The sequence below is a fragment of the Pleurodeles waltl genome, chromosome 8 (assembly GCF_031143425.1).
Source record: "Pleurodeles waltl isolate 20211129_DDA chromosome 8, aPleWal1.hap1.20221129, whole genome shotgun sequence".
Taxonomy (NCBI): Eukaryota; Metazoa; Chordata; class Amphibia; order Caudata; family Salamandridae; genus Pleurodeles; species Pleurodeles waltl.
The window spans coordinates 91,005,941-91,027,998 of NC_090447.1; the positions used below are offsets into that span (position 1 = coordinate 91,005,941).

The 22,058-nt window shown below is 43.2% G+C and overlaps 1 protein-coding gene across 1 annotated transcript in view; it reads left to right on the forward strand.

Moving 5' to 3' along the window:
- The window catches only part of LOC138249753 (sialidase-3-like), a 101,715-nt gene that overhangs the window by 52,860 nt on the left and 26,797 nt on the right, over nucleotides 1–22,058 (forward strand). The window contains exon 2 of the mRNA XM_069203817.1: nucleotides 4,202–4,419. Within this exon, the coding sequence (XP_069059918.1) occupies nucleotides 4,219–4,419 (201 nt within the window). The 5' untranslated portion in view covers nucleotides 4,202–4,218. The remainder of the gene's footprint in view (nucleotides 1–4,201; nucleotides 4,420–22,058) is intronic.

Consider the following 22,058-nt stretch of genomic DNA (forward strand, 5'->3'; position numbering starts at 1 on the left):
GAAACGACCCCTCCTTCTAACTTCTAACTATTTCCCACAGCCACTGAATTGTTTCCCAAGCTCCTCCCCTTCCTGTCCCCCAGCCAGCCAGCTCGTACTGTGCTCTGCTGTTATTGTAATATAACTATCCAATCCACCATAATACTAGCTAAGTACATGCAAGAGGCTTAAGGTCTATATGTGCAAATCTCCCACTGGGAGTCCTGTCCCTCACAACCAAATGGATAAATTGATTAAAAAAAGAGTGTGAACCAAGCTGGACTATAATGTTATATAATAGGCAATACATTCTTTGGCTTGACTGCCCTTGAGAGTAAAAAACAGTATTGAGTCAAGCAAATATCAGGGCCACAAGAACAGCTCTATTATTCCTGAGATCCACTGAGTAGAAAAATTCCCAAGTGACAAAAAGAATATTTATTTGACCTCGACGGAAATAGACAAAGATTATGGCAAATGCAATGTAATCTAGTTAGACCACCGAATGAGGGGTATATTTAACTTTGTACTATGAATGCCAGAATAGTTGGTACATCAAGTATCAGTGAGAGGAATAAGTGGGAGATTAACTGATGTATAATATACTACAGCGTAAACTGCAACACTGGACCTTTGTTCACTGTATTCTTGTTTCCTACTATTAAGAGGGTGTAGACTAGTGTTTATCATTTGTGACATTAATTTGATAATAATGAGTTGTAATATAATGTACTATCAACTGTTGAACAATAAATGCAGATTGAATTTGAGAAAAAACTGATCGGTGGAAGGCCTGGGTAAATTCGCCAAGATTCTATCTGCCCTCATGAGGAGTATTTGTATTATTGCCAGGCCTGAGAGTAGGCAGCAGTAAACAAACATTAATAGTTTGGGCAAAGATGGGCACCTTTTATGTCGTCTTCATGCTGCTGTGGGCTTTGTCCTGAAAACTGGTTGTGGATTAAAAATCCAGAGCCAAGCAAGACCTGGTTATAGAAAAACCTAAAAAGTATGACTTTGGGTTCAGAGACATGACATCCTTTCTAGCAATATCAATAGATTAAAAAGTCATTTTCAGGCCTCGAGTGCAGGGTAACCCTTTATCCTTGGGTACTTTATGCTATGATGGGCTGTAAGGTGCAGTTTTCTGGCTCCCACGTCCAACATTTGCCCCTGCAATTGATTATTTTCCTCAAATCAATAATATGTATTTGGAGCCAGGCATACAAGAAGTGATGAGAAAAGGTGCTACAACTTGATTTCCTTTGTCAGAGAAACGTTTCTTCAATATTATTTCTTTGGAGAAATGGCATAGGCCCAGGTATAAACATAGGACAACTCTAAGAGCCCATAATTTGCAGATGCGTTAAGTGGAGTAGATGCCCTACCATGAAATATGCTCCTTGCACAGAACTGTGTCTTAACGTAAATCTGAAAGCAAGTCAGACTTTTCCAAAGTTTAAACAGGAAGAAAAGGGTAGGCAATCAACCTATTTCTTAGTGTTAATTGTATTATTTATGATCTACCAGGCTTGTAAGACTGATGATGGCTGTTGGCAAAAGAGAAGCATTGCACTTAGACAACAGGCTGATTATGTGCCAGCCCCTTTACATTTGCAGGAACAATTTACTTTGAATGTGATTGTACAACAGAATTCAGGTTTATCACAAACAAGGAAAAATTGATGATACAGTCTCGAAATTTGCAATACTTGGGGTTCTAAGTAGAGATAACAGAGGTGCCTACAGGCCTTCAGAGAAAGGTTGAGCATGAGAAAGAAAGAAATACGTACTTTTGTGAAAAACACCTTTTCATGTTCAGGCAATGATCAGGTAATGAGGTAGCCCTCAAAGGAATGTTTCTGTGCCTCTCACACTGTAGAGCCCATTGAAGGCCCAAAGTGGGCATATAATCTCCATGAAAGCTCTTGGAAGAGGTGCAGCAGTGCTATATTAATAATTATAGAGTATAAAATGTTGAAATTGCAGGGCAATATTGCGAATGGTCGGTGAGAGAAACCTGTCCAAAATTGAATTTCCTGGTATGCTCTTTGGTGATTGCGTGTTTGGTCAAGATAAGTGAGACTCGTTTAACAGACCTTGTGCATGTCCAACATTTTTACGGTCTGATACATTTATCACCTTAGAGGAATTTGATCAAAAAGATACCAATTACTCTTGGTGAGGAATTTTGTTTAGGATAGAGGACTGGACCCTTGGGACTGCAGAAACAAGAAGTTCGTCAAGATGCATTTTAATGTTTTCATGAACTGTTGAGTCCACTGAATCCTGACATCTTAGCCATGAGTTTTGTTATGAGGATTTCCAGTTGAAAAAATACACTGTTTTATTTGCTCAGTGCTAAAATTATAGAGACAAAATCAATATGAGAAACAGTAAGAGTGCAATAGGACAAGACCGCGGCAAGAGAAGAGCAGAGAAAGGAAGCAAGAAGTAAGAAAAGAAAAAAGAAAGAGGATAAATGAGATTTTGCATAGTGGTTTAGTATTAAAACACTATGCGACAGGTAGATTTGCTACACAATTTAAACTAATAAAATATAATAAAATATCTAAAGCAAACGAGTACTGAAATTCCATGATGCAGCATTATGGGCATGGCTAGGTAAGGACTGGACAGGCAGCACATGCGCTGTACATCAAGTGAAGAGATTCCAGTCCATTAATGGCACTTTATTTTGATCCAGAGCAGCTCACTTAGTGGATCTGTTGTGTGTAATCCGTACAAAGGAGTAATATAAACTGAGAGACTTTTAGCTAAAGCTTTAGCGTGTCAGATGTGGATCATCTGAGACTAGATTCTGTAAGAGACTCAGCTTCCTAAGGCCTAAACCTCAAGGATTGACATAACCTGTCAAAGCCACCTACAAGGTGCTCAACGATTGTGCTCCAGCCTTCCTAGCATCCAACATCAGGACCACTCCAGGACTTCACAAAACCACCAGCAATGCCATCAAGAGACTAGTGATCAGGAGATGGCAAAAACCAGATGCCATGCCATCGCTTGCTATGGCTCGGCTTGTGGAATGCCATGCTGGTAGACATTTACACAACTCCATGCATCCCTCACTTCAGAATACAACTCATGACCCTGCTCTTCTAGCAAGGCCACATCAGTGTGTGTCTTCTGGGTCACTACAGCATCCAAAGGACAATCCTTCACTGTCCCATTCCCACCTCCCACCCCTATCTATACCACAAACACTTGGCTGCTGGCTTTCTTCCAGTCACCTCTGTCCTCCCCCAATCCTCTAACTGTGGCCACACGTGCACTCCCCCGTCCCTCTAGCAGAATGTCCTGTGTCCTCTGTGCTGTACAATGCATCAGTGTGCTCTAGCTAGGTTTACACGTTTACATCCAAATAAATGCCTGCATACAATATCTGCAGGATCTGTATACGTTGAGAGATAGTTCTAGTACGTGAGGCCGTACCATATATGTTCTGCGCCTGCTGAGTGCTAGCCCTGATATCTAAAACTGCAGCCTACGGGTCGGAGTTAACTATGTATTGTGTTGCTGTAGGCAATCTGCTTTTAGGTATTTGTACTTTTTGCAGGGGGGGCACTACCCTCCCCCCCTTTAAATTTTGAGATCTCAAAAATACCTTTTGATGTCGGAAAACAACTTAGTTTCTTCTTGATGAACTACATCCACATTCATCACATTTGATTCTGTATCCTAATTTAAGTAACTCTGATTTGACAAATAATTCTAGCACTATGGGATGATGTAGCTGTGCAGAAATCAGTGCTTATCCTTATACTTGGCTTGAATCCTACCAGGGACAACTCTACCTCTGCTCTGCGTAATACTGTGAAAAGGAGTATCACCCTGCCTGGGGCAACTCTACCTCTCCTCTGGCTAATGCTGTGAAAAAGAGTATCACAGAACTTTGTAGTAATCTGTTACTACAACAAAAAGCTATCCATGTGTGACTACTTAAACTATCTATTAGTGTGCTTTTGAGTGGTCTTTTGTTTATTTCGATTGAATCATCTCACCAGCTACTTTTTTAATATTAACAAATGGTAAATATAGTAAACTTTTTTTTCATTTAATTCTGCCTTCGCAGCAGGAAAGACAGTTTTACCTTATCTAAGACAATATTACATGATCTGGAAAACGTATCGCCTTTGCACAATTACTCTGTTTTTGTTTTACTGCAAGATGAGACATATTAAATTTGGTATTTTATTTGAAGGGGTGCCACCGTCCAGCATGGCGGGCTCCGCCCTGCCAGAGAGGACTACGCTGTTCAAGAGCGAGCCCGATGGCGTCACATACCGGATTCCCGCTCTCCTCTATGTCCAATCCACAAGCACCTTCCTGGCCTTTGCTGAGAGGCGCCGGTCCCCGGAACACATCGACGCCGAGTACCTGGTCATGAGAAGAGGGCTCTACAAGAACGGTTATGTGGAGGTAACCTGCGAAGGGATCAAACACTGGGCTTCATTGCACTTATTTTCATGAATGTTGCCCGTAATTGATGGTGTGCTTTTTGTTAAAATAGTCAAATATGCCAAGTGACTTTTTGCCTAAATGTTTTCGAACGCTATTTACAAGAACACGACGATCTCTTTTGGCACGAGGCCCAGGAGATGGCAGTGGTTTCAGCACTCTTGTTTTCTGTATTTCCTGTCCCTATAGGTAAAGCAAAACAAGAGTGTTCTCAAGAATAAACAAACTTTGGCAATACAATACATCTGGCTTATAAATGAAAGTGCCTCTTGTGTCACTGATGGGTTAAGGCACTCAATAGGTCATCATACATCAACTCTGTCGCTAACCTTTGCACTCAAACATCCAACCATCCATCCACTGACTCGCTCTTGCATTCACCCTCTAACCCAATTGCAATAAATGACACAAACTGAACAACATATGGAATGGTATACATTCCTCTTGGCTGCCCTCCTCCCATCTGTGCTGCTGCAAGAGAAATACCAACCCCATAAATTATTTAGTTATCTAATAGAATTTTAGAGCATTACAGTGTTTTGTGTCCCTGAAAGTTCAAGGTCTGGCAGCTGGATACATAAACAAATTTATCACAGCTGTGTGGAGGGCAAGCACTTTTTGTGGAAGCATAAACTTCTGCCCGATCAGACCATGTACTCCTGACTCCCAACAAGTGGACCAAGTCAAAGCACTTCTATAGTGATGCTCACAGAATTGTATGGCGACAGCTGCGCTGTCAAGCCAGACCATGGAAAGTAGGGTTAGCATTCATATCACTATATGGAATGTTATCTGGTGTTGGTATGGTGTTCTGCGTAATGTAAAACCAGTTTTAAGCTAAAAATAATTGATTTCTGGGGACAGCTTGGTAAATGCTGGTGGCTTGCGTTTGCTGTACCAGTCCAGATAAGGCAAAGGTTTGTTTGTTTGTGGGGGCTACAGAAGAGACTTGGAAGGAGAGGTTGGTACAGGGATGAAGTCTGGCAGGGGGTGGTCATTAGATCTCCTGGTCCTAAAGTATGATGTCTTAAAAACAAAAATCCTTTGTGTTATCATGAGAGTGGTCACAGGCCCACAGTTGTCCCAGGTGCACAGATCCAAAGGAAGATTTACCCCGTGATTGAGTTAGCAGGTAGGAACAATTGAATTAAGTGTATGTGTGAGTTAATTGTGTTCCCTTTGACGCATAGATGAGTGTTCTTAGGTGTATGCACTCTTAGATGTTTCCCTCTTGTTTTTCTTAATTCATTTTTCTTTGGAACGCTGATGCAAATTTACTCTTAATTAAATCACTTGTGAACATACCATTTAAGTGTTTTAATTGCTGCTTTTATGTGTTGATGCTTAATTTGTTCCCAATACTTGGTTTTGTTAACCCCTTCGCTCACTCAAACAATGTATCACTTTTCAGTATTCTAACATTCATTTAGTATTGCAGCTATCTTTATAGAAGCCTCCTCGCATCTCGGGGTGTGTAAGCACTTCTTCATGAGTAAAACAACATCTGCAACATTCATGTTTTAAAATCTGAGAAAGAAAAGGAAGCACCTGTCAGAGTCATGGGACATGGCCCCTTCCATTCTCAAGAATGGTAGTAAATTGCAGATCATAACATCTGCTTCTCCAGATATACTAGATATGTACAGATGTACATAGTGTATTATGAATCGAACCATAAATACAGGGCCGGCTTGAGTGTTGGTGGCGCCCTGTGCGACAGTCTTTTTTGGCACCCCCAGCTCATGACCACCTCCTCGGATTCACTCACAACCACCCGGCAAATGTGCCCCTCATCTCTCCATAGGCCCCCTTTCACATACATTCATTTATTTTAAAGTGCTTGTAAAGGCTGGCTCTACCAATCCACTCAGCTATCCACTTAAAATATAGTTCTGTTCTTTGCAGCAGGCATATTAACCCTCTCTGCTACTTTATGATGAGACTAAGCTGCCCCTAGACAAAACTCCTGTCTCTCTCCTTGGCAGGAACATTAATTACAAGAGGTATCTTGAAATTTTAATTGTTTCCTGAAGGCTGGATGCAGAAGGAACTTTTCAGCAGGTGCTTTTAAATACCAAGTTTCGAAAGTCATTGCTAAACACAGCACCCCCCTGAGGTCAGCGCCCCAATCCAGGTCAGCACCCAGTGCGGCCACACCGCCCTAAAGCCAGCCCTGCATAAATACACTGTTGTGGTCGCAGGCTCTGCAAACAGCTCTGTGGTTGTACAGTTGTAGTCCATAGGAAAAGCACTCTTTGGCTGCTAATCAATTGGCCTTATTTTGTGTAAACATTTGCACTGAAGTGCTAAGAACATTGTGCAGCCAAAGACCCTTCCTTCTGATCATTGGGAACAGGGTCTAGCACACTGGCCAAAGACTGTAATTGGAATCCACGTCTTGTGCCCACTGAGAATTGTGAGCAGGGGGTCTCGGCAAGAGGCATGACCAAAGACTGCATCCTGTGTTCAGTGCACACAGGGCATACTCGGAGCTCTTCTTGCTGGTGCAGTAGATACCAGTCCTACAAGGATGCAACTGTCAAGGTTGAGGTTTAATGAATAACATCTAAAAGGCAACTTCATTCTGATGGGGCCTGATTCCTGGAAGTCCTTCACACCTTCCAAGCTATGTTCGGTGGTCAAGCCTCATCCTATATGGCTGCCTCCTCTTGAAACGAAATCACCCTGTACATTAAATTTTCTGCCTCACACTTAGCTTTTTGAAAGAAACCGAGGGATGTAGTTACAAGTGCCCTGTGCCGCTGGTGGGTCACTTTTATGGATGCTATGGCTAAGTACAGTGCAGACCTATATCTACAAGGCCACACAAAGCCAGTTTGCGTGGCTTTTCATGGCCTCAGAGATATGGTGTAAGGCAACTCAGTGCAAGTCTTTGCATTGCCTTGCTCTGCATCGGGAGGGGGTTGTTCCATGGGCATTGCGGTGGGTTTTCCCATGCAATACCCATGGGTTATGACACATTCCCAGATTTACAAGGAAGTGTAAACCTGGGAATGCGTCAAAACGGTACACCTCCCTTGGGGAGGCGTATTAAGGGGACATATTGTTATTTCTTCTATTTTTTCCTCATTGAAAGAGGAAAATGACTCCATGAATTGTTTTTGTGCAGGAAGGTGCTCCATCCTGCACAAAAACTATCCTGCCAACAATGCAGACACCTTGCACCATGGTGCTAGGGTGCCTGCGTTGGTGCTAGGCACAACATTGTGCACCAGCGCTGGCTACAAGAGCAGGAATGCCCTGCATCTCATAAATATGGTGCATTCCTGCCCTTTCAAATTGGCGTAGGGCAGGGCAGCAAAAAGACTTGCGGCACTGCCCTATGACAATTTTTTGTAAATATGCCATTGAGAATTTAGGGCCACATGTCCGAAGCTTTTCGCACGTCGCAAACAGCAAATCTGGCTGTTAGCGACGTGCAAAAAGCACTTCCCCATGTACAATGGCAGTTTTGCGATTCAGTAAAGTTTTTACTGAATCGCAAAACGGGATTGCGACTCGCAGTTTGGAAGGGGTTTTCCCTTCCTAATTGCAACTCACAGTCCCATGTATGATTGTTTTGTGACCGCAAATTTGGTCGCAAAACAATCCCAGTTAGCACCAGTGTCACACTGGTGCTAACACATTCACAAACAGGAAGTTTCCGCTTTGTGAATGTCACTGAATTTTTTTTTCAGAGCAGGCAGTGGTCCTATGGACCTGTAATGCATCTCGTTTTCCTTTAAGGAAATGGGCTGCATCACAAAGAAAAAAAAACTGCTTTATTAAAAAGCAGTCACAGACATGGTGGTCTGCTGTCTCCAGCAGGCCACCATCCCTGTGAGGGACACCATTCCCAAGGGGTCGCATATTGTGACCTACCTCATGAATAATCATGAGGTGGGCATTTGCGACCCCCTTGCGAGTCGCAAATAGTGTCAAGGACACTATCCTACATACTGTTTTGCGACTTGCAAAAGATTGATACATGTAGCCCTTAGTTTTTTAATCTTTATCTTTCAGCTGAAGGTTATGGAAGATCCCTCCAAAACTTTCTAGCATGATAATGTAACATAACTGTGCACAGCTGAGGAATTGGCAGTGATTCATTGAGATATATTGGCTAGAGGAAAACAAATGCTTTTGGGCAACAGATGATCCCCATTCCCTGTGGACTTTTGGTTTAATCTTTGCCTCCAACTATCTGAACTACGCAGAGGGGTTAACTGCTTATTTCTATGCCGAAAATTCCTTGAAGTGTCATCAATTGCTCAGAGACCACCCAAAACAGTATGTTGTAGCTTAAATGATAAATAGTGTCAAACATAAATTCATGAGTAATATCACACCACCAGATCTCTTCACGTTGACAACTAATATTGTTTGCTATTACATCAACCAGATGTCTATGTTCTGGTCGGAAGCCAGTTCTGAGTCATTAGTATTAATGAGGCATATGGTTTGCAACCTCTTGGAAAGGTTCCCAGTGAACTGTCCCCATCCCCTATGCATCTCCTACTACACCTCTTACTAATTTTTCATCAACATGTTTTTCAGTGTAATACAACAGAATACATTATGTATTTACTGTCTGTTATCAAGGGGTTCCCTACCAGCATCGTATTATTTTAGAATATCTAAAAAAATTTGCAAATAGATAGCTAACAATAGAATACATGTGTGTTAAAGCTGGTTTAAGCTATAAATATCTATACATGAGAGAAGTCTTGAACAAGGGTCCTTCCTTAACATAAAATGCCTTTTCTCAAACAAGGTACAATATGCATTTACCAAGTAGAACCCTATAGTCTCCTCTGTATTTGTTGTTAACACTTAATGTAAGTTTACCCTTGCTACCCTTTCAGCAGGAATTTGAACTGTGACCCAAATCTCTAAATATATATAAAGTGGTGTCAATATTCCCATTTCGTGAAGCTGTATGATTTCAAACTGTTTAATACACTTCTTACCACTGGCTGAAATGTATTGTCTCTGAATGAAACAACATGAAATGGTTACAGGTGGTGCAAATAGATCTATAAGATCCTAAGAGATTCAAATAAAATCTCCCCACCATTGATGTATCCTTTCACTGGGGTTCAAGGCCCACTAGAAATATCTTCAATTATAGCTTGTGAAACAGGGCACTAAAATAGTTTAAAAGTGTAAAACTTTAATGGCTGAACCGATGATTGGTACGGTCATGCCACAAAACTTGTCTACATCATATCAGATGCTAGGGGTTCACTGACTTCCACCCAGTGGATCAGTTTATGAATTACAGCAACAATATCTTCATTATCTTGGCTCATTATGTACAGGTCGATTGTGAGGACATACAGATGTGGTGTGGTCTATTTTTTAATCTGGATGCTGCTGTTCTGGAGGTGGATATTGGTGGTCCACCTCCCCTTTACCTGCTTCAGCAGAAAGCATCATGGTAGCAAGAAGTGGTTTTTGAGGACTACCTCTGCGTGACCCCTTGAAGCTGACCATTCACTGAACATCTGTAAATACTTTGAGGCCCGCTTCCTTTGAGGGACAGGACTTGCATTGACCCCCTGATGACCAAGTACAGACCTTCTGCATGAACATTCCAATGTGTACCTTTCTGTTTCTACTTGTTTAATTTAGAGCATTCTGTACTCAGTGGGGGACAAAGTTCTAACAACATTACAGCCTTCTGCCACTTGTTCCACCAACTGTTAAAAACCCTTAGCCTCGATAGAGACCATAGTCTGCAGCTGGAGCATGCAACTCAAGCGGAAGTCCTTAACAATCGGTGTAGCCCTTAGCAGCAGGCTATAATGCTATACTTGAACATTTGAATGTTGAGAGCTCCATTGAAGACCATGGAGTGGCTCACGGACACAAATGGCTGGTACAGACCTTCTACTTCAACATTCCAGCACTCGTTTTTACAGTTTTTCTCAGTTATGCGTATTTGTAAAGCACTATGTCACTGGTGAGGGTATCCTGGTTCTGAGCAGGTGTGTGACTAGCCCTGCCTAGGGTAGCATGGTTAATTGAAAAGCCAGATCTTCAGGTTCTTGCAGCATTCAAGAACAGGGGAAAATACTCTGATGTGGAGTGGGAGGTCGTTCCATGTTTTTAGGAACAATGTGAGAGAATCCCCTTACTCCTAATTGGGTTCTGAGTATGTGTGGGTTGTGTGTGAATGAAACTCTTGTGGAGCGGAGGGGCTAGGTAGATGGTGGACGGAAATGCTTCTTTTCAGGTAAGTGGGGACTATGTTGTGTAGTGCCTTTAATGTGTATATGAGGAGTTTAAAATTAGTGTTTTTACGTGTTGGGAGCTTATGTAGCTCCCTGAGGTGTGGTGTAATGTGAATTCTGAGTGGGTTGTTGAGGATAAGCCCGCCTGCTGAGTTCTGGTTGGTTTGTAGTGTTCTAGTGAGTTGCTTGGTGATCCTGGTGTACAGAGTGTTCCAGTAGTCCATCCTCCTGGTGACCTGGGCATGAGTGATAACTTTTCTTGTGTTGCTTGGAAGCCAATTGAAGATCATACTCAGCATCTTTATGGTGTGGAAGCAGGGCGCAGTGATGATGTTGACTTGTGCGGCCATTTACAGTGTGCTGTTGATGATGGTTTTGAGGTTTCTGGCGTGGGTGCTGGATGTGAGTCTGAGTTCGGTCGGTCACCAGTTGGAGTTCTGTGGCAATGTTTGTTTGCTGAAGATCACTACTTTTGTCTTGTTTTGTGTGGAGTTTGAGCCAGTTGGCTTTCATCCAGTTAGCAACTTCAGTCATGCAGGCGGTGAAGTTGTTTCTTATGTTGGGGTCTTGTTAGAGAGGGAGAGTATGAGTTACATGTCATTGGCATAATAGATGATGTTGATGTCGTGTGTGGATAACAATGGCCAGATGGATCATGTATGCATTGAACGGGTTTGGGCAGGGTTGTCGTAGTTTGACTCTTGCTTTTCTTCCCAGAAAGTGCATTGCATTTTTCCAGAAAGTGTGGGGCCAGGCTCCTGCCCTCGTTTGATAGCTCAGATCCCAGAAAAAATACACTGAGAAAGGCTATTTTAGTTTTCCTAAAATTAAATTTGTAACAAAGAGCTGCGAATCCTAAAATTATCCAATCGAACCTGGAAAGATGAATATTGAGGTTGTCATCTGTGAGATAAATGTCATCCATGTAAGACAACACCTCAGGATCAATATCATGTAATATTGATGTTACACTGGCTGGGAACATCCCTGGGCTGTTCTTGTAGCCTTGGGGCAAACTGCAGAAGCGTTTTTGTGAGCCAAATGAGAATAAACTCAGGTCTTGACTTTTCGTGTGCTAAGTTCTGGCAGAAAAAAACATTGGAGATATCCAAAGTTGTTTTTATATTTTTTGCGCACTATATTATTAATAGCGCTGTGCTATGTGAATGTTGTATAGCTTATGTACATGTATGACTATTTAAGTGTCTGTAATCTAAGACTATTCTGTAGAAATGGTCTGGTTTTGCAACAGGGAATAACGGGTTATTCATTGCAAAAACACAGGGTTCAATTACTGCCTGGTACTCGAGTTGAGTGAGTATCTCCCTCACTGGAGCTTTAGCTTCGTGTTTAACAGGATATTGTGGCTGAGGTTGGGGTCTAGACCTGATAAGGTATTACATGACAAGGAGAATCCTTGTCCCAACCTACATGATTGAAGTACAACGCAGGTGCCTCTGCTAAAGCCCAATTGACAACGTTGGATTGTTTTACCGCTTCTGGAACAAGATCAAAGAAAGAAGGCAAAATGACATCTTACCCATGTGGGAGCTTACGGACGTGCTCAGTTGGCCAGTAGGATATCACAACTAAGTTCATCCCAGAATCACACCAATTGTGCACTCCATGTCTCCCTCAATTTGGATATTTAAATCATAAATCCTATTGGGTCAGAGAACACACCCGTCCGCAGTTTCAACTGCAATGAAATCGCTAGTTGCTGTTGCATCCAGATGATCTTTCAGACTCTGGCGACATAGCGTGACCTTTGCTGTGCTGTCTAACAGTGTCACTGCCCACGTCTTGTTCTTCAGCAATGTTCTCAAGTGTACTGGCATTTTTAACTGACAATGCTGCCACCTTTGTCTTTTAAACTGTGGCTTTTGTTATGGGTACTTTTCTTCTTTTTTTGTCTGAAGACTATGGTGAGTCTTTCTTCTGTTTCATGTATTCAAGACGTCGATCAGGACGGCCCCCTCTCTCGCTACGTCTATCCGGTGCATCCTGAAAGGAACGAGAGGGACGTGAATCAGTATATCTGTCTGGAGCTTTTATATTTTTTCTATTTCTGAGAGTATATCTCCTGTCGGAGTTCTCCGGGTGTGGAGAATCTGCTCTCTGAGTTTGTCTATCTTTAAACTGTTTTTGTTTATCCCAGCGCTTCTTTGAAACCTTCTGTGCTTGTTTAGTACCTTCCTTAGGGGTTGTACACTGTATTTCAAGCTTCTTTGGCTTGGCTCCCAAACTATCCCGTCCCGTACTAGTATAGGTGTCTGAAATAATTATTGGTAGCTGTTTCTCCTGGTCCAAGTGTGGAATCTCTGAGAGACGCTGGTGTATAGCCAGTGTTACTGCTTACCCTTTAATATTACTAAGTATGATTGAGGAGACTGCGTCGAAGGTCCGCATTAATTTAATTCCCAGATCCTGGGCTGGTGCAGCCCTGTGGTCATTCTGAATTTGTTTTAACACTTCCATTAAATTGGCAAGTGTCGGGGTACCATGTGTGGTACTATAAATTGCAGCGAAGACTGCACCCCATGTGGTACATTTGCAATTCTGTATGTGTGGAATGTGAATGAAGTGTTGTCTTCCTTAGGAAAGTGAATCCAGGAATAAAATGTTTCTGTTTGATAAGCTTCACTAGCTTCCACTATGAATGTAACATCCTTGCCCTCTTCTCTAAACCCATGCGCCACTAGGCATAATGTTAATGCCTGTCTAGCATTCTCAGGAATTTCTATGGCGGTTGCTATTTTGTGAAATGGGTAAAAGAGATGGAACACCAAATGGGGAGAAAAGTCATTTTATGAGTTTGAGCTTGAACACCCTACAGCCTATTTAGATGGACCCTGTTCAGCTGAGGAGGATCTTCTCCAAGGCCATGGACGTCTCCGTATGATGGTACTTAGGGTACCTGCAGTATGTGAGACAGTGTAAATCAGGGTATCCGTAAATTAGTGCCTAAACACCATCGTTGGTGGCTCCATGTCGTAGTTTGACTCTTGTTCTAGGCAACTCTGCTGGTTTAAGTATGACAGTACGTGTGTTTGTAGGTGACTATGCCTGCACTACAACAAATCGCAACTGTCGTCCCAACCCTCCCGGCTCACAAGCAGCACCTCACCAAAAACCCAAACAGTAAAAGGTGATTTGTGGCAGTCTATATGCATGTACTCAAGAGTGTGACATATCAGGGAGTGTCATGGTTAAACGGAGAGTACCCCTTTCTCACATGAACAACATGTCTCAATCACACACAGGCAATAAAGAAGATGCAGTAAAGTTTCAATAGGTTTTATTTAACAAAACTGCAATCCACAATAAGCTGCATGGGCTGCAATGATTAGGATAATTAATAATGCAAGAAAGGGAATGGGAAAGACAAGAGTCATTAATACAAAGACCCCCACCATCTTGCAATGACATGAAGTAACATGAGATGTAAAATATGTCCTAATACCCTATTATGATGTACCTAATCCCTAACCTAAAAGATTATGAGAAGAGCCCCCCCCAACCCTCGTTACCTTGGAATGAGGTCTCTAGCTCAGAATCCGCAGGGACACAAAGACTTGGTCAGGGTCAAGGCGACGTGCAGCATCGATAGCAGTGATGGCATCTGGTCGGAATCCCTCCGACTATCTAAGTGAGGTGCATTTATACAGATCTACTCTGACCCCTGACGTAGGTCTGTTCCCAAACAATAGTTAACAAGACATGCTTGGGACAGCAAGTTATGTAAACAATTCCCTCAAAGGTGCGAAGAGGGAAAGTACCTAATGTGAACACCTACAGTTTGTTTATCTTTGTCACTTGGCATTGACACCTTAGCGCGGTGGCACTGATAACATGAAACTAAAACATTGGCCTAACTAAAAACAAGGCAGCCACTTTAAGAGATATAATTAAATAGTTTGCTCTGTTTTAGCGCATTTTAGTAAGGTAAAAGTCACTAGGTGACGGGGGCACGAGTCTGCAAGCCAAAGGCTAAGCTAACTCCTGTTTCCCATTAAAACAAGATAGGATTCTCTACAGGGTGATGAACCCTAAGGCACTCTGCAGATGAGCTTGTGGGCTTCTAATAGTGTACATCTTGTGTTCTATCCATTAAGAATAAGCAGATCTAGCCCAGAGTGGTTACTTGGATGCCAATATTGTGCATACACCTGATAGGGTGTGAGACCAGGTCAAATGCTGCATGAATGTCCAGGAGAATGAGTCTTGTATGTCTCCCCTGTCAAGGATCATTCGCATGTTGTGTATGGAAGTGATGAATGTTGTTTCTGTACTGTTCTTGGGCCTGAATCTGAACTGCGTGGTATTGAGCTGTTGTTACTGAGGCGGTTGATGAGGTGTTGCTTGATTAGTTTCTCTAAGATATTGTGACCTGGTATGGTAGGAGGGATATGGGTCTGTAGTTGGAGAGCATGGCTGGGCTGGCAAATGTTTTCTTCAGCTGGCGTGTGATGGTGGCGTGTTTCCAGCTGTCCAGTAATGTCAATGGAGGCATTAAAGATGGGTTTTAGTGCTTCGCTTATGGGTAGGAGTTCTTTGGTGAAGGGTCAGATGGGGCTATGGAGTAGATGGTAATCATGATTGGGGTGGGATTGATAGCAATCACAGCAGGCCACAAGGTCAGCATGAAAACATTGATGATGGTGAATATTTTCTTGCTGCTGCTTGTGCCGGTGTGGATGTTGTCTGCAAAAACTGTGTGTTTAATGTTCCACATATGCTGGTGGTAGCGTATTAGGGTGGATTTGTAGAGGTCTTTATCCATGATGTCTTGACCTGTTTTCCATTTGCGCTCCAGTTGCTTGCAGTGGCATTTTGTCAGCCTGAGTTCCTCTGTGTACAGGGTGGCCTGTGGTCTAGCTTTTGCAGTTGGGTGGCACATGATGGGTGCCAGAGTATCATTCTGCTAAAGTTCTAGATGGCTTTCGGCACATTGCTGGTGGGCTCGGGCCAGTGCGCGGAGAGTGCAGAGCCCAGTCCTCTTCTATGAGGCTTTTCCAGTAAGTCGGCCCGGTATGCTAGGTCTGTATTAGTGTGGGAGGGCTATGGTGAAACTGACAAGGGAATGGTCTGTCCAGGTCATTGTCACTGGCTTACCAACTGTTATGTTGCTTATTGAGAAGAACATTTGGTCCAGTAGGTGCCCAGCAGTGTTAGGGGTGTTTTGTAATATGCTGGGTGATGCTTAGGTTTCTCATGTTTTCTAGAAGGTCTGTAGATGTTTCCTAGAGAGGCTATAGAGTTTGGGTTGCTGTGGTCTTCTAGGTGAAAGTTAAAGATTCGGAGGAGGGTGAAGCGACTGACTCTGATAATAAGAGGGCCGATTACTTTTGTGATGTTGCTGGTGAAATTGGTGCAGGGGTTCTGGTGGTCTATATATGAAGATTCCGCCCAGGAAGAGGTTGGTTGTAATATGTAGCTTGAACACAAGGTGTTCCATGTAGCTGGTGGGGGCATCCATGTGGGTGGTGCAGTTGAAGGTGTCCTTGAATATGATGGCCACTCCGCCTCTGGGCTTGTACTGACGGTTTTGCCTAGCAGTCTTGTAGCCTGTAGGGATGGCTTTAGCGATGTGCTGTGCCGAATGTGGGTTTAGCCGTGCTTCCTTGAAGAAGAGCAGGCCTGGAGTGTAGTTGCACAGTAGGTCCCATATCTCCGTGTCGTGTTTGGTGAATGAGCGGGTGTTGAGGAGCATGCATGTGAGTACAGCGCGTCACCTAGTAGGACCGTGTGAACATGAGCCGGTGGCTAGTTTGTATGAGGGTGAGGGAGTGAGGTGTTGTTGGTTCGGGATTGGTGGGTGTAGGGTGTGGGAGGGTGCATGAGAACTTGCAGGAGGCGCATGAGAAAGCTCTTTCCGTGTGGTGTGGTGCGTTGTAGTAGTGGTGCAGTGGTTGAGAGCGCTTAGGAGTGCAACAGGATAGTGGTGGGTAGGATGCAATCATGGTTTCTGGCACTGGGTGAGGTCAAGGTACGGATGGGTGCCAACAGGCTTGCCTTTAGCATGCCAGTGGTGCGCCTGCACCTGCTGTGTGTCTTTGCTGCAGCCGGCAATAAGTAGGTCTTGGGAGGGCGGAGGAGTGCAAGGGATAGGGTGCAGATGGGTGATGTTTATTTTATAACATTCTACCCTCAGTGGATGGACTGCTCTAATAACATTATGGCCCTATCTTGGCTATACCAGTTTATACAGTCCTCTAACTTGGGAAGAGGGCATTATAGCCTTTGGCAATGGACTATACTGCTATAGAATTATACAACATCAGATGTCTGCAGGCCCTTTCAAGCCTTCATCCCTACTAAAGCTACCTTGCACAAATGGGTGCACCCAACACAGTCAGTATTTTCAAAGCAAAGCACCAGCCTAGTCACAAGTCCGCGCCACACATGCTTAGTGCTGGCACCCACCCAGTTGATACATCTGCCCACTGTTTTAAGCAATATACAATTATTGTTTAGAAACCTGATATTAAAAACAGAAGAAATCATCTACTATGGCTGTAGTCATCAGTTACTACAGATGTAAATTTGTCAGAGAATTTCTTTTTAGAAAATAATTTTATCGAAATGCACCCTGCTTGATAGCAAAACCACATGTGACCGCTTTCAACTTCTCGCAAACTGTCACTTGTTTGTGCAGGAAAAGAAAGTAGCAATAATATGTAACGGTGATTGGGGGTCGCCAGGAAATTCAGTGGGCGGAGAACAATATCAACATTTCCTGGTGACAGCTGTAATCGTTTTTAATGCTGGAGTGACTTCTTGTTTTTGAAAGGCTCTAGCCCCACCCATAAGTTCTGGTGGAGTGTCCTGAAAAAGCCCTGGCAGGCATATCTATTTCCCTCCTTATGCTCACTCTTTCCTGAAATTGAAAAGTTCAAAGAATGATACAGTTCAGTCCCAAATATGTTTTTTTTTCTGAGGTTCCATTTTATTTAACTCATTTAAACGTAGTTTGCTTGTCTCTAGATAAGAAATCGGAGCAACCCTCTTCTTTCACAGTAAAACGATAATTCACAATGATTCAAATGAAGAGAACTGAGAGAATATGAGTTATGAACATTTACTAAAAATGGTCAAACAATTTTAGGCCTGGCTGGTGACCGCTTTAACTGTCTAGAAGAGATGACATGACCCATACACAAAGAGGGGTGCAAGAAGACCAGCCCATATTCAACAGCTAGTGGCTGATTTTCAAAGCTATGCATGACGTATGGAGTGCCACCCCTGCACAGATGGGCGGGGTCTCAGTGCCTGGGTTGTGAAAGAGAGGAACATTCCACTGTTGCACTGGAGGGTGCATTTATGAGCTGGCAGGACCTGAAGAAGTGTGGCTCTGGGAAACTCTGGTGTCTCTCCAAAAAGTCTGAGGAGACAATCCCGCTGATCATCTGCTGAGGCAAACACTGCAATGAGATGTTCTTCTTAAGTCGGTCGCCTCTAATGAAGCAGACAGGGTACACTCTGGAACTCCAGACGCTTCACCCTGCCGTAGACTGATTTCAGGTCTGACGGCCCAGGGGGAACTTTGTGCTAAGTTAGTGTTAGCGCTTGAACACTATTGACTTTATATATTAGAATCAAAGTTGACTCTTGAGACTCTGGCTACTAGTGGGCATACCCCGGATTTACCAATAGCGTATGGGGAATAACCATTATTGCTAGAGCGAGGGAATGGGACAGGGAACCACCAAAGAAACACTAGAACCCAACCTCAGAGGGGACTGTGTAATTGTTTGTCAATGTCATATTTTTCCTTTGTGTTGATAACAGATAGAAATAAATGACTTCACTTTTATCATAAAAGTAAATTTTTGCTGTTGCTCAACGCATGCTGAATTCTGGACCCGTGTTCACAATCCTTCCTTCATCCACACCTCCACCCCCGAAGGGCGCTTTGTACTGATCGTACCACACTAACACTGAGAGTCCAGTGCAGAAAGGGCACTTGGCCCAGTTGCTCAGAATCCATTGTACTTTGGGCCCTGCGACATCATCAATAAAAGGCCTCAACCCCCCACGGCTGGGCCCCGTAACCCCTGAGTGCCCTGTGGCCCTCTGAAAGGGATTCTGACAAGACACGTGATCACATTTCTTTCAGACTGCAGTCTTCTTCACTGTGAAGTTCTCAGGGTGTTGTGCCTCAGGGTAGTATTTGGGAGACCCAGATGTGGGATGTTGCAATGTTTTTTTAGTGCTGTTTTGCTGCTGTTCTATGAAGTAGGTTCACAGGAGTCGAAGCCTGGTCTAGGAGCGCCTAGATCATTCTTCCCTGTGCTAAGGACTCTTCTCCTGATAAAGGTTTTTTACCATCTGGTTACAGACAGCAATAGCTGTCTGCACCAGCGATTATGACACTGATAAGACAGTACAAGGCAATGGCATACTGTGGATGGGTACAATGCCACTGAAACCATTAGGTCGTGGGTGATGTGGCCTACAGTCATTCTCTACTGCATGGTCAACGGTGCCAGGCCTGTAACTAGTGTCTGTAATACAGGTAAACATGCAAACCAGACGCCTTGGCTCTGTCAATGCTGGTTACCAAAGCTGTAACACTTATTGCTGTTGAGTATATTTTTGCTGAATTCCAAGCATCACAATACAGGATTGTTTGTCGACCCTTGACATTGTTTATTGCATATTTCTATAAAGTAGTTTAGCTTCACTAACTGCAAAGCGCTCTTGCATCCAAGGGCCTGGTCTTATTTTTAACGAGGCGCTACGTCCAGCATAGTTTGCCTTTATGTTTAAATGTGAGAAGCATGGTGTGCTCAGAAGGTAGGCAGGCTTTCTTCAACATGAGACTGGAGGCAGGCGTGAGCATCTTTAAACCTCTTTGCGCTGCATGGATTGTTTCAGAAATCCTCCATTCATAAGGGGGAACAGGTCCAGAGTGGAATGCTTCCCTTTGCCTGCTTCAACACGCACAATTGAGGGAGCCCCCCAGAACTGTTGCCTGACCTGTGAGGCTGATCTCTCAGTGCACCTCTGAGAAAGCACAGTGGATGCATGACCCACCCAGGACTTGACCACCACATTAATATCCATGAGCCCATCCACTTGAATTCGTTTGCCCTGACATCCTATACTTATCTTTTCATTAATATGTTGTGCGTAGAGCAAGAGCTGGTGGGAGCTTGGCGCTACAAAAATATAGTGCTTCGATCGATTTTACAAGTGCCTGCTTTGTGTTCCAAAGTAATTTGCAATTATTGTTTTTCGAATGGTCATTTTGAAGAAGGAAAGAAGAAGCCCGCTGCCTTGGAAGGGAGTTACATATCATGGCAAAGTCAGTGCAGATGTACATTTCCAAATAATTCAACTTTAAAAATAAAAAATAAAACAACTAAGAGCATCAGGGTATCAACGTTTTTCTTCCTGTGACCCTCTTCACCTTTTCTGAATCTGTTTGCTTAGTTTCTGAGCAGGAAAAGAAAGTAACAATAATATGTCAGGGCAGGGGCCGGTTAACAGGAAATTTGGTAGATGGGCTACAATATCAGCATATCCTGGTTGCACTGTAATCGTTTTTAATGCTATTATGGAATCTGGTATGTTTCCATCACAAAATATATCTTTTTTTTTAAGGAAAAAAGCTCCAGTTCTACACAGGATTTCTCCTGGAGTGGCTGGATGGGAATCATTGACAAACAAATCTCTTTTACCCTTCACATTCTGTTTCTTCAGAAATGAAAATATTCCAACAAGGAGACTTCTCAGCTACAGGTGTTGTTTGTTGTACTTCTTTTATTTTAACTCAAGTTTGTCTTGTTGGCCTTATGATAGAGTATCATTCTTCAAGAAATAAAGAAAAGTGAGAAAAGGAGACTTACCTTGTAAATTTACCAAAAAAGTGCCAACTAGTTTTAGGTCTGGCAAAGCTAAAGATTTATTATTGTGAACAAAAATACAGACCCCTTCAACCATTGATTGTTTTTGATTAACCACTTCAGCCATTGCTTCCCTGAAGTGTGTTTCATATGTGGATGAGCCTGCAAAAGTATTTCACAGGTTTACGTGTAGTTTTGCATCACCGTGGTGCATAGTTTTCTGAGGATGGTGACCTATTTTGGCAGTTTCATCCCCAACGTATCCACACTGACTGAACCACTGAGAATGAGATGTCACACATTAAATTGTAGCAGCCATGGATGATCCATTGCATGATGCCATGATGAAGTATTTTGCACCAAGAAGGAACGTGATATAGTGGTGGATACAGGCCCCTACTGACTTTGGCCTGGGTGAGAGAGGTGGTGAGAACGCCACTATCGCATTTGCCAGTCAGCCCCTGAGTGAAACTGAAACCAGGTGCTCGCAAATTGAGCATGAAGGCAGGCAATCCGATGCAAGCAACTCTTTTACATATATTTATACCATTTCCAAGTCATCAGTGGCCACACACCGCTTATCCCATTGTTCCTTGGCTCCTCATCACACCCACAAGCCAGCATCGAAAATGGGTATCGCAAGCTCAGGTGTACGACTTCAAAGGCCCGTAAAGAAGACCCAGTAACTGGTTCATCTAGGGACTTTTGGTTCCTGCCCCTAGGACCATTACTAATTAGATACAACTGAACAGACAGAGGATGATGGATGCCTTCAGGTTGCTTACGTGGCAGCCAAACCAACCTGTGGAAGTAGGTCCTATGGGGTCAACAACATCACACCCATCACTCCCAGAACTCTTCTAGAACTCTGTGGATAAATCACCATGACCTGAGCACAAAAGCAGGGCTGATTGCATCATGATGCCGCACCACTTTTTGACAGAACAATTTAGCTGGCATATCAAGGGTAACAAAGGGTAATTTGAACAAATGTTTAGTTGAAGGATAACGTGTGGTTCCCTGATGTGGACAGATTAGTAGAAGAAACTGTGAGCCATTGCCAGACTGTTGAACAGAAGAGATGAGACATTAAAGAGCATTTCAGGAGGGGTAGCAGGTTACCATATGGGACTGCATAGATGGAATATTGTGTGTTTGTAATGTGGCCTTATATGGGTAGTGTTAACTGTGGTGTGCATGAGTCTTATTTGTGTTTTGGTCGCTGCACCTTTGTGTGTATTAAAAAGAAAAAGAGCAAGGGATTGGACGCATGAGTGCCAGATGTTAGTTTATGGATGTATCAAATGTCCATGAGTGCAGTATAGCCTATGTGAGATGTGTTTTTGTTCTATGCATGTAAAACAGATTGGTCATACCATGATGTAGCAAACATGTTATGTTGAATAGGCATGGGTGTAGGTGAACTGTATCAGAAGAGATGTGGTCACACATACTGATCTCGACCTTTTTTGGAGAACTCTGCATAGTAATGGTAATCAAGACTCCCGTGATC